Genomic DNA, 13,491 nt, shown 5'->3' with positions numbered 1-13,491 from the left:
GCTTTCTTTCAATATTTACAAAATGCCGGCTATGTAAGGCTCAGTGATACAATGGTGAATATTAACTTACTGGTGTAAAATGGCATTAATACTATTTTTATAAGATATGACTATCCAATAATGTGACTAAATTTTGTGAACTTAGTTGTACAAAGCCACATCTTGAAAAAAAAAGTGGCATGAGTACAATTTTTTCTTTTCTTTTCTTTTTTTTTGAGACAGAGTCCTGCTCCATCACCCAGGCTGGAGTGCAGTGGTGTAATCATGGCTCATTGCAGCTTCAATCTCCCAAGCTCAAGCGATTCTCCCACCTCAGTCTCCGAGTAGCTGGGAACACAGGTGCATGCCACGAAACCCAGCTAATTTTTAAATTTTCTTCAAAGACAGGGTCTCACTATGTTGCCCAGGCTGTTCTTGAATTTCTGGGCTCAAGCCACCCTCCTGCTTCAGTCTTCCAAAGTGTTGGAATTACAGGCATGAGCCCATAAAAATGCCTGGTTGCATTTTACTTATCTTTCATATACAATTGCCTCAGGGAAAATCTAAAGGGGCCAGGTCTTGTAACCTGTTTAGTGATGTCACATATTGGAAACAGTTTTCTGAAACTGACATTCAGAAAAAGTTATACTATATATATTTATCTACCATTTTTATAAAACAGAAAAATGAGAAAGCATACAACACAAAGCCTGAGAGGCAGTAGAATTAGTGATTAACAGTGGTCCTTGGAGCTAGAATGCCTCCTAGCTCTACCACTTACTAGCTGAGTAACTTTTAGCATCTCTTTGTGCTTCTGTTTCCCCAGGCATAAAATGAGAGCAACAGCAGCAATAATGGCAAGGGTACTAATAATGGTAATGACGTAATAATAGCACCTTCCTCACAGGAATATCTTGAAGATTAAATGTAAAGGCTTAGAAAAGTTCCTGATGCAGTGGGAAAATGCTCAAATAAATGTCAGCTACTATTATTACAGGTATTATAATAATGTGAATTGATGACTCCATTTCTGGTCAGGGTATAAGGAATTTTTTAATTAAAAATTTTTTATTTTAATTACTTATCTATATTAAAATATAGTTGACAAATAAAAATTGTATATACTTACTGTGTACTATGTAATGTTTTGATATGTGTATATACTGAGAAATTGCTAAACCAAGCCAATTAACATAGACATCAACTCACATATTTATTTATATTTTGTTGTTGGAGAACACTTATGATCTATTCTCTTAGCAATTTTCAAGTATAATACATTATTATTAACTACAGTCAGCATTCTGTACAACAGATCTGAACACATCCATCCCACCTAACTGAAACTTTGTGCCCTATGACCAACAATTCCCCATCTCTCCGTGCCCTCACCCACTATGAGTTCACCTTTTTTATATCCCACATATATGTGAGATGATGCAGTATTTGTCTTTCTGTGCCTGGCTTATTTCACTTTAAACAAAAGTCCTCCAGGTTTATCCATGTTGTCACAAATGACAGGATTTCCTTTTTTTTTTTTAAAAGGCCGAATAATTTCCATTGTATATACCACATTTTCTTTATCCATTCATCTGTTTACAGACACTTAGGTTGTTTCAATAACTTGGCTATTGTAAATAATGCTGCAAAGACAATGAGAGTACAGAATTCTCTTCAACATACTGATTTCAATTCCTTCGAATGTATACCCAGAAGTGGGGTTGCTGGATCTAGCGTATAAAGACTTCTGTGCCATATAGTCAGATAGTACTTTCTACTACTAGTAACTTTTGATAATTTGCTGCTTATTAGTGATTATTAATCTTAAAAAATCAATGTAATGCACTGAAGGGCAAGTTGGTAATATATATCAAAACCCTTAAAAATCTGCATGCCCTGTGACTCTATAATTCCATTTCTAAGTGTTAATCCTAAATAAATAATAATGGATGTATACCAAGCTTGGTTATAAGGATGTTTACTGTAGTTTATTTATAAAACTATTAATAAAAAAGAAAGGAAAGGAGACTTTCAAAAGTGACTTGGTTCAATAAATCATGGAAACTCATACAATAGAATAATATGCATCTATTAAAATAATTTTGTAATTGAATATTTAATGATATGAAAAGATATATGAAGTTAAAAACCATACTAAGTATAGTATAATCTCATTTTGGCTTAAAAAGGGTATGTGATAGTTGTGTGGGGGAGTGTGGGTATACATGCATGTGTATGGATCAATAAACGCTCCTAATTTCTATACTAAAATATTTATAATAGTGATTATCCCTGGGTGGTTCATTTATGGGCAATTTTTGTTCCTTTCTTTCTGCCTTTCTATTTTCTAAGTTTTCCACATGAATCTGTACTACTTTTTCAATAAAGAAATATTTACTAAAAAGAAATACACAATGTGCAGTGAACTAAAATCTTGAAAACAGAAGGATGTACTCTGGCCAAAAGAAAGAAATCCTTTCCGCTTGTTTACAGAGTAAAAGGTCCAATACATAGAGGTGCTCATCAGCTTCCCAGACACTCCCCAAATTCACATGTGTTTCTGCCACAGCCTCATGTGAAACTTAGAAAACTATTTGGCTATCAGCACAAAAAAAGATGAACAAAATAAGGTAAACTAGGGAATTCTAAAAGATATAGAAAAAATTTCTTCCTATTACTCCTTTATTTACGTAGGCCAGAATTAAACCTGCCCTGCCAGTTTTAATAAACCTCAAAAGTGATTTAAATGCTTTTGCAAAGGAAGTACTGTGAAAAGATTTAAATAAACTAATACTGTCCTTTTGAAACATCTTCAGAAATACAGTCATGAGGACATTTTGGTCAACAACAGACCAAATACACAATGTGGTCAGAGCAACAGGCTATACGATACAGTCTAAGCACGCAGTAGGCTATACCATCTAGGTTTGTGTAAGTACACTCTATGACTTTCGCACAATGATGAAATCGCCTAAGGATGCACTCCTCAGAACAGATCCTCATTGTTAATGGATACATGACTATATTTTATTAGGCAACAATTTAGCCTCAGTTGAATAGACCACTATAATTGCACAACGTATTTTCCAAATATTTTATTAACTATGGCAAGTAAAAATCTGACAATTTACCCTGACCATTTTAATAACATTTATTACAAATAATTACCTTTTAGTCTTTATATTTTTCTAATCTCTTCATGGAAAACAATACCAAGAAAAACTGGATTCTAAAATTAATTTTCACTAATAATCTTTATTTTTATTTATTTTTGAGACAGAGTCTTACTCTGTTGCCCAGACTGGAGTGCAGTGGTGGTGATCTCAGCTCACTGCAACCTCTGCTTCCCGGGTTCAAGCAATCCTCCTACCTCAGCCTCCTGAGTAGCTGGCACTACAGGTGCCCACCACCACATCTAGCTAATTTTTTGGTATGTTTTTTGTAGAAATGGGGTTTTGCCATGTTGCCCAGGCTGGTCTCAAACTCCTGAGCTCAACCAATCCGCCCACCTCGGCCTCCCAAAGTGCTAGGATTTACAGGCATGAGCCACTATGCCTGGCCTTTTTTCACTAAGAATCTTTAAAAGGGTAAAAATAATGTAAGGAAATTCTAAATAAGTTTAGTAAGCAGGCCTATATGGCTCCAATAGACAACATCTAAGAAATCCACATACCGCAATAAATGCCTCCAATTACCCATCAGGCTCACTGTCACCGCAAATGTAGCGTGCTAAGCATACAACTTAACCCACCATATCTTCCACCACCATATGCAATATTCCCCTTAAACAAAACAAATAATTTTCCTGACTTCTTTACTTCTGTCGTGGCATCAAGGCATCTGTCATAATATTAACATTTATCAGTCACTTACATGAGACAACTCCGAGTTCAGGTTCTCATTAGCTCCTGCCTGGGTTACTTTAATAGCCTCCTAATTTGTCTCCCCATCTCTAATTTCCCCCCCACCCAACCTTGAATACAAACAGCATCAACCTATCAGCCAGGTTAAACACCACTTTAACCACACAACAACTCAGTTCGAGAATCTTAGGTTTAATTTTACCCTATGAGCAGTAGAAAGCAACTCTCATTTATAGAAAGAGAGTAGAAAGAAACTCTTTACAATGGTATTCAAAGTCTTTCTCTAATCTTCTGCTTCTGTTCAACATGAAAGCTCTGCAATCAGGCTGATCTATTATCAACTCCTATTGATGACTTGCTCAAGTTGTCCTCCCACCCTCATTTTGTCAATGCAAATTCATCCTCCCAGAGTGCTCCACTGAAATGCCAATGTGGTTGTCAATAACCATTACAGTTGTAAATAAACTCTTTTGCTTTAGAATTTCAACAACACTCATATATTGTCTGATCCATTGATTGGGCACTAAGTCACACTGTCTTCTACTGTCAAGCAATTATACATCTATGATCTAATTTCATTAGAAGTAATTCCCTTGTGGATCCTTATATTTGTTGTACTTCTCACAATCCCAGATGGAAAGCTATTAATAGAAACCTGGTAAATGCTCAACTAATATTTGGTGAATAATAAATGATCTGCATGTTTAGTTGTTGTACAAAGCCAAATATATTAATATATATATCAAATATATATGACCTATATATATTTGGGTCTCTCTATTTATATCTATATCTATATATGTAATTTTCTGTGTGCCTCTAAGGCTTTTCTGTAGCAAGATGAGTATTATTTTATAAAGGTTCATCCATCGGGGAGTCTCCAAGACCAATCCTAAGTTTGGTGATTCATTAGGACTCACAGGACTCAGCATACAGTCCTACTCATGGCTAAGGTTTATTACAATGAAAAGATACAAAGTCGAATCAGCACACACTTAATTTCTCTAGCATTAAATTGTGGTGTGCTGTCTACCAGGGAAACTCATTAGAGACTCAATGCCCAAAATTTGTATTAGGGCTGGTCACATAGGCTGCCTAGCAAGAACCAAAATTCCAGATGGAATTTAGTGTAAACCACTCTGTACAGTCTAGGCACAGTGAGCCACTCTTATCATTTAGGTAAAGTTTTGTATCATGTATGGAACCATTTACCATTCAAGCTCCCAGATGCCAGCCAAGGGCCAGCCTTGTACATAGACCTTTCTAAGAATAGCGGTCTTGGGCCTGCTATGTCACCACTTTTCTATGTAATTCATTTCATATTTTTACAGGAGAAATGCTACAGTGTTAACTATACCTGACTTTTAAGGAGCACATACAGCAATTTTTTAAAAGTTAAACTCTAGTGTTCAATTAGAGATGCACTGCCTTGACTGGCACCCACTAATTAAAAGTTCTGTGATTTTGAAATAATTCACTTCCTTTAGCTATTTCAGATTTTTTTTTTCTCGTAAAATGAGGTCTCTTCCTCAAACCAACAATTTTGTAATTGTTAGGATAAAGGAATCAAATATAACATCTAAAGCAAATGGACCTTCTTGGACAAGTTCCTGGTCTCTTCTTTAAATGCCAACTGGGTGCTAAAGCACTGTTCAGGTGTTTTGGGCACATCATCTCAGTAAATCCTCACACCACCACATGTCAGTGATGGTTTCTATTTTACATACAGAAGTTTTGGGACTCTAAGTAACCCATCCAGGTTTACCACAGTGGAACTAGGGTTTAGGCTTAGACTCACCGCATTCCAAATCCTTGCTCTTAGCTTTACACCAACTATCTCTACCTAATGTCAATGGCACAGGCTCCTTATTATGAGTCATTTCCCCCATACTATATGGCTTTTTGGTTTGGCTATACAGAGCATTATTCCTAATCTTACTTAAAATCAAATTGATCAAAGTCAAATTTTAATTGGAAGAAAAAGGGGTGAGTTTAACCCAAGATACTCAACTTTTTCATTTCTAAGTCTTGCGGAGTATACCCCTTGCTCATTAAAGTCATTAGGAAGCTCCCTATTCAGAAACTTTCATATATGGCACACGATTTATTCCTGTATCTGGCACCACCCTGTTTGAAGTTACACAGACCTGATCAGAATCTTGGCATTGCACTTACCAGAGGAGGGGACCCTAGGAAAGTTAGTTATGCTTTCTGAACCTCAGTTTATTTATCTACGAAATGGGACCCCTACCTTATAGACTTGCTATGAGAATTAAATAAGATAATATATTTAGAAGCCAACACATATTTGCTGAATAAATGACTGCCTACAACGAAAGAGTAAGTGACTTGTGGGAAGTAAGCCAAATCAACATAACTGAGGTAGGAAGGAAGCCCCGTAGACAAGTGCCCTGACCACCAGGTGTCACCACTGGCCCAGGAGCGCCAGTCTAACTGCCTGGCGTCAGGGGTGGGACCCTGCAGCAAAACAGTCTAGGCCTCAGGGTAAGACTGTCACCTGCACCAACAGGACCTTCATGAATTGGCTTAGGCTTTTCAACAAGTAAGAGACGGTCCAATTTTTTTTTGCACCAAAATAGGTTACATTCTTCTCTTACAGGTGTTTAAAATACATAGCTGAATATCCACTGATGCGTCACCACAGTTTAATTTTAAAAACTATCTTCAGCAAACTATTAATTTCATATATCCTTTGGTTTAGCCAACTAGACATTTTCTGGCTTCCATAGGCTTCAATATTGCCCCAGAAGACAAGTTTCTAGCCCCAATTCCACAATCCAGTGACATTATTTCCTTTACACTATAAATGGGATGACGGAATTTTTTTTAAGTAGAATATTTTTAGGGAAAAAATAAAGTCTAAGACCAGTATATATGGGCAAAATAAACATTAACTTTTAACCCCTCTTGATCTCAGGAACTCCAAAGTTCATTTTAAAAAATTGTTTTCTATATATATATTTTAAAGAAAGCACCTTAGGGTACATCTGTCAACCTGTGAGTAGCTCTGAAATTACTCAAGAAACACTGCCACACCTATTATTAATGTCACACCTATTATTTAATAGCTTCATTCTGTAACCTGCTAATGCCTCTCTCTGGGAGTGCCCAGGGCCTCATTTTAAAATGAGGGCAGGGCCTGGGCTCCCTGTCTGGCTCTAAGCCCTCCACAAGGAGAGCTACTAGTGGCCACTTCAAGACTAATTCATCCAGCATTAGCGCCTAACTGGAGACGCCGCTCTCTGATGAGGCACAGACCGTTGTCTCGTCTGCCGGGAGCACTTGACTCAAGTCAAGCCTGGCCAGGCCTACCCCAGCCTCAGACTGGGTGGCCAAGTCCCCTTGTAACCTACAAGGGAGAAGGAATTGTGCTAAGCACAGGTTTCTGTTCAGAGCTGGGCTCTTGGAACTCCAGCAGTTTGGGTTATTTTAGTTTTTAACAGCTCAAGTTCTACTTTGCATTTCACAAATATGGAAATATCTTAAGAGAAACCAGAAGCATCCTCCCTCTCTGGCCATTGCTCCCATTCCTAGAGGATTTGGGAGGGAAGAGCAGATACCAGGCACCATCTGGAGTCAGGAGCGCAGGAGCCAAAGCCAGCTGAGAAGAACCCATTTGCAAAGCACTTTGCAGATCAATAAATTCGACTGATTTCAGAGCGGTCCCTAGGGAAAGGCGAGCAAATGGGCCAAGGAGAGATGCTGCCCATCCAACAAGCCCTGGCCAAGCAGACAGGGGCGAGGAGGCGCGTGAGGCGACTTACCTGGAGGACTCGGCGGTGAAGCTGCCGCCGTCCAGCAGCCGCATCTTGCAGAAGAGGACCCCATTGACGAAGGGCACTGAGGAGAGCTCCTCGAGCTCGAAGTCCACCTTAAACTTAAACTTCTTCTTCTTCATCATCGTGAGAGCCAGGCGCCTGCAAGCTGGGCGCACGGCCGGGCGCCGCCGCCTCAGCTTGGCCGAGCCCCGGATCCGCCCAGCCCCATGGCCGGGGCCGCGAGCTGCGCGCGGGGGCGCGGCCGGGGGGCGCCGCAGGCCGGCCGCGGCCGGGGCCGCTGCCGCTGCCTCTCGCGGCAGCCTGGGCCGGAGCGCGGCGGCAGCTGCGGCGCGGACCCCGACCGCCCGCGGGGAGCGGTCGTGCTGCAGCTCGCCCGGAGAGGTGAGCGCCCTTTCGGTGCGCAGCTCGCCGCCGCCTCCGCCGCCGCTGTCGCCCGTCTGGGAGTCGGGACAGGCGAGGCTCGAAGAACCGCCGCCTCAGCGCCTGGGGGGTCGGGGGCGCCCCCAGCGGCCGCGGCCTGCAGCGCACTGCGGGGCGGAAGCGGGAGGGAGGGCGGCGACTTTGTGGGCGGGCGCGGGCTTGGCCGCGGACTCTAACCCGCGACGGCAGTTAGCACGTCACGCCTTTCTGGGGTTAAAAAAAGACAAACCCGACCGAGAAAGCTTCCTTCTACCGCTTCCTTTCCGCCTTTCTTTTCAGTTTTTGCACCGCCTCCTTTCTACCCCACCCCCCCAGTGGTTTCTTTCCTTTGGGTTTGAGAGCCATGGGTTAATAGAGGCAAGCGTTGTTTTGGTCAAATTGAAATTCTAAAACTAAAATTTCCTTTAGGTACTCTAAATTCACGAGCCTTCAAATATAAAAGGAAGATAAGGTAGGAAGAAGGAAAATGATGTGCTGAGGGCCTATCAAGTGCCCAGGCACCGTACTGCTGCAGGCGCTTTCTCTCGGGTGTAGCTTATCTAGTTCCTGTCACCCAGGACAAAAGATAAAAGAGCAAAGAAGCAGTTAAAGTAATACCTTCCCTTTAAATATTTGTTTGTCTATACTGAGAACTGAAATGCTTAAAATCAAATTCTGCATGGTGTCGCGCGCCTGTAATCCCAGCTACTCGGGAGGCTGAGGAGGGAGGTTGGCCTGAGCCGGGGAAGCGGAGCTTGCAGTGATCCGAGATCGCGTCACTGCACTCTAGCCTGGGCAACAGAACGAGCCCCTGTCTTAAAAACAGAACAAAATCTTCAGGGAAGGCTTAAAAAAAAAATCTCCCTAGGGGAATAACAATTACCTGCCTTCTATAATCATGCATATATTGTTACAATGAATGTTACAAAGTTGGTTACGTGATGTTCATGTTTTTAAACTGAGTTATTGTCATTTTCACTCATTCTGCCACAGTAATCTCTGAAAGGGTTTAATTGAAAATATTTTCTTTCTCAGTTTACTCGTTTACTCATTCATTCATATAAAAAATTGCTTAAAATGTCAATCATTGGCCGGGCGCGGTGGCTCACGCTTGTAATCCCAGCACTTTGGGAGGCCGAGGCGGGCGGATCACGAGGTCAGGAGATCGAGACCACGGTGAAACCCCGTCTCTACTAAAAATACAAAAAATTAGCCGGGCATGGTGGCGGGCGCCTGTAGTCCCAGCTACTCGGAGAGGCTGAGGCAGGAGAATGGCGTGAACCCGGGAGGCGCAGCTTGCAGTGAGCCGAGATCGCGCCACTGCACTCCAGCCTGGGTTACAGAGCGAGACTCTGTCTCAAAAAAAAAAAAAAAAAATGTCAATCATTGGCTAGACCCCATAACCAAAAGCCAATAACTGCCCTCAAGAATTTTACAGTCTAGTGAGGAAGACATGTTTAGACAGGTCATTAAAAAAACACAACCTAGCACCAAGCTATGTAGAACTCAGAGAAACAATTAATTGAAGTTAATCAGTTTTCTGAATTTCAAAGGATGAAAATGATTTGGGACAAAATGGGGTAAGTTGTTCCAGGAGAAATAAATAAAAAAAAAATAAAGATTCAGAGGCAGGTTCGGGGGTGGGGATTTGGTAATGGATAAAGCTTCTTACCCTGCAGGATGAGGGCAAAGGCAGTGAGATGCATTTGGGGACTTTGAGGTTTGTCATTTAGAGCACTGGATGAATGTTAATTTCATTGACTGAACATTTTTTTTTTCTTTTTTTATTATACTTTAGGGTTTTAGGGTACATGTGCACAATGTGCAGGTTTGTTACATATGTATCCATGTGCCATGTTGATTTCCTGCACCCATTAACTCGTCATTTAGCATTAGATGTATCTCCTAATGCTGTCCCTCCCCCCTCCCCCCACCCCACAACAGTCCCCGGAGTGTGATGTTCCCCTTCCTGTGTCCATGAGTTCTCATTGTTCAATTCCCACCTATGAGTGAGAACATGCGGTGTTTGGTTTTTTGTCCTTGCGATAGTTTACTGAGAATGATGTTTTCCAGTTTCATCCATGTCCCTACAAAGGACATGAACTCATCATTTTTTATGGCTGCATAGTATTCCATGGTGTATATGTGCCACATTTTCTTAATCCAGTCTATCGTTGTTGGACATTTGGGTTGGTTCCAACTCTTTGCTATTGTGAATAGTGCCGCAATAAACATACGTGTGCATGTGTCTTTATAGCAGCATGATTTATAGTCCTTTGGGTATATACCCAGTAATGGGATGGCTGGGTCAAATGGTATTTCTAGTTCTAGATCCCTGAGGAATCGCCACACTGACTTCCACAATGGTTGAACTAGTTTACAGTCCCACCAACAGTGTAAAAGTGTTCCTATTTCTCCACATCCTCTCCAGCACCTGTTGTTTCCTGATTTTTTAATGATGGCCATTCTAACTGGTGTGAGATGGTATCTCACTGTGGTTTTGATTTGCATTTCTCTGATGGCCAGTGATGAGGAGCATTTCTTCATGTGTTTTTTGGCTGCATAAATGTCTTCTTTTGAGAAGTGTCTGTTCATGTCCTCTGCCCACTTTTTGATGGGGTTGTTTGTTTTTTTCTTGTAAATTTGTTTGAGTTCATTGTAGATTCTGGATATTAGCCCTTTGTCAGATGAGTAGGTTGCAAAAATTTTCTCCCATTGTGTAGGTTGCCTGTTCACTCTGATGATAGTTTCTTTTGCTGTGCAGAAGCTCTTTAGTTTAATGAGATCCCATTTGTCGATTTTGGCTTTTGTTGCCATTGCTTTTGGTGTTTTAGACATGAAGTCCTTGCCCACGCCTATGTCCTGGATGGTATTGCCTAGGTTTTCTTGTAGGATTTTAATGGTTTTAGGTCTAACATATAAGTCTTTAATCCATCTTGAATTAATTTTTGTATAAGGTGTAAGGAAGGGATCCAGTTGCAGCTTTCTACATATGGCTAGCCAGTTTTCCCAGCACCATTTATTAAATAGGGAATCCTTTCCCCATTTCTTGTTTTTGTCAGGTTTGTCAAAGATCAGATAGTTGTAGCTATGCGGCATCATTTCTGAGGGCTCTGTTCTGTTCCATTGATCTATGTCTCTGTGGTGGTACCAGTACCATGCTGTTTTGGTTACTGTAGCCTTGTAGTATAGTTTAAAGTCAGGTAGCGTGATGCCTCCAGCTTTGTTCTTTTGGCTTAGGATTGACTTGGCGATGCGGGCTCTTTTTTGGTTCCATATGAACTTTAACATTGACTGAACATTGAAAGCAAGAGGAGGGCAGGTTGGGAATGGAAGAGATAATGAGTCTTTATGGGATCTGCTTGCAGTACATCTAGGGAGAGAGAGGCAGCCTTAGCTCATAAAAATGCATTGGGAATTGAAAATATACATTTGGGAATTGAGGTAATTGCTGATGGCTGAAGCCCAAAAGGTGGATAAGGATGAGTTACTCTGAAGAATATTTAAAGGGTAGACAAAGAGGAGATCGTGAAGGTGCCTAAGAACAAACAGTCAAGAGAAAAAGGAGATGAAGAAAGAGATGGCCTGGAAGCCCAGAGGGTTTTAATCATGTAACATTCGTAGTTACAAAGTTCTGTTGTGTGCCAGGCACTATGCTGGGTACTAGAGATGCAAATGCATAAGACATAGGGGCTTATAAAGGAATGGAGAAAAACAGAGATATGCAAACAGATCAACTAAAGTGTGTGTGTGTGTGTGTGTGTGTGTGTGTGAGTGTGTGTGAGAGAGAGAGAGAAAGAAAGAGAGAGAGCAATCTGTGATCCATGTAGGACAGAGGACCATTTCAAGAGAGTGCTGCAGAGCAGTCCCAGAGGATTTGGACTGAAAAGGAGCTACTGAATTGAAGGTCTAGGAGGTCATTGGTAATCTTGACAAGAGAAGTCATCATAAAAGGTAGTGACAAAGTAAGATGAAAAGTGACAAAGTAAGTGAAAAGATGATAGTGAAAAGTAAGATAGTGACAAAGTAAGGTGGGTAAATAAAAATTATATTTTTATTAATATTTTTCTGATTTTTTTGTCGGTGAATGAAAAGAGAGAATGGTGACCAGAGGAGGACAGTTCAAGCTTTTTCAATAACATTCAGGAACTATCCAATATTTATTGAGTGTCTATTAGGTGCCAAGCACCTTAATAGGTCCCGTGGATTTGAGATGCAGTCCCTGTCTTAGATCTCACGGTCTACTGGAGGACACAGAGAAGTAAGCAGGGAGTTGCAGCACAATGTAACACTGAGTGCTGTCTGTGTATGATGGTGAGAGGAGGCTGCTGTGGGAGACTATAAAAGCATCTAACAGGGATAAGTAGTAGGTTTATGGAATGCTTTCTGGGGTAAGTGAAGCCTGAATTCAGGCCTTTAAGCTGAGGCCTGAATAATGAGCATGGGTGGGGAGCAGTTTCCAGAAAGGAGGTAGTGCCTGTGCAGAGGCTCAAAGGAAGAGAGACCATGTTGCAGAGGGAACTGAAATTAGTTCTGTCTGGCTGCAGCTTAGCGTCGGGTACAGTGACAGGGGTTAACAAAGAGCCATTGAAGTTTTAAAGCAGAAGCATGATATATTCAGATTTACATTTTGTAAACCTCTTCTACTTTATAAAATGGAAGATAGGAGACAGTCTGTTACTCTTTTTTAGACTCATGGTTTGATTATTAAACCCCTGATAGGAGTCATAGTCAAGGCAGGAAACAGATATCATATTCAACGTGTTTAAATGAGGAAAGTTTAATGAAAGGACACTTCACAGAGTTGACAGGGTAAGGGACCCACAGTCTGGTGAGAAGTTGAAAGGAAGAAGGGATAAATATCCTGATTTCTCTCACCTCCTACTTTCTGATCTCTTGGTGGTGCTTCCCATGATCCCAAACCAACCAAGGCCAGAGGGTAGAGGGGCCCGGAACATGCAGTTCATAGAGGACAGACTCCTGGGGCACAAAGTAGGGCACTGAAAGGTAGAGAATGGATGGAGGTAAGGGGACGGAAAGCCACTAGCACACAAATGATACAGTCAGGGTTCACCGTAGGAAGCTGAAACCACTCTGAATATTTCAAAAAAAACAAAGGGATTTCATCCAGGCATTTCACTGCTTCTGAAATCTGTGGAAGGGCTGAAGGAGTTGAGGTCAGCAGACTGTCGAATTCAAAGTCACATGCTTTGTGGTAAACATTACTAGTGTTCACTAATATCTGGTCCTCCTTGATTTCTGAGCATATGGGAGTTTACAGTTCCCAAATTCCTTGCGGTTAGGTGGGGCCTTGTGATGAGGTCTAGCCAATAAAATGTGAGAAGTAACGTGTCACTTCCAGGATGAGACAGTGAAAAGCCTTTGAGCAGTTCTCTAGACTACCTCTTCCCTGCCACAATAGTTATAAAGGAGACCTTGGGTTAAGATGT

General features: G+C 41.2%; 1 protein-coding gene across 1 annotated transcript in view; it reads right to left on the bottom strand.

Moving 5' to 3' along the window:
• The window catches only part of EEIG2 (EEIG family member 2), a 78,323-nt gene extending 70,108 nt beyond the window's left edge, over positions 1-8,215 (bottom strand). The window contains exon 1 of the mRNA XM_063624401.1: positions 7,628-8,215. Within this exon, the coding sequence (XP_063480471.1) occupies positions 7,628-7,764 (137 nt within the window). The 5' untranslated portion in view covers positions 7,765-8,215. The remainder of the gene's footprint in view (positions 1-7,627) is intronic.
• Between the last annotated feature and the right edge of the window lie 5,276 nt (positions 8,216-13,491).

The sequence above is a fragment of the Symphalangus syndactylus genome, chromosome 12, assembly GCF_028878055.3.
Source record: "Symphalangus syndactylus isolate Jambi chromosome 12, NHGRI_mSymSyn1-v2.1_pri, whole genome shotgun sequence".
NCBI lineage: Eukaryota > Metazoa > Chordata > Mammalia > Primates > Hylobatidae > Symphalangus > Symphalangus syndactylus.
Note: the sequence above shows the minus strand (reverse complement) of the source record. Positions and strands in the feature narration are given on the sequence as shown.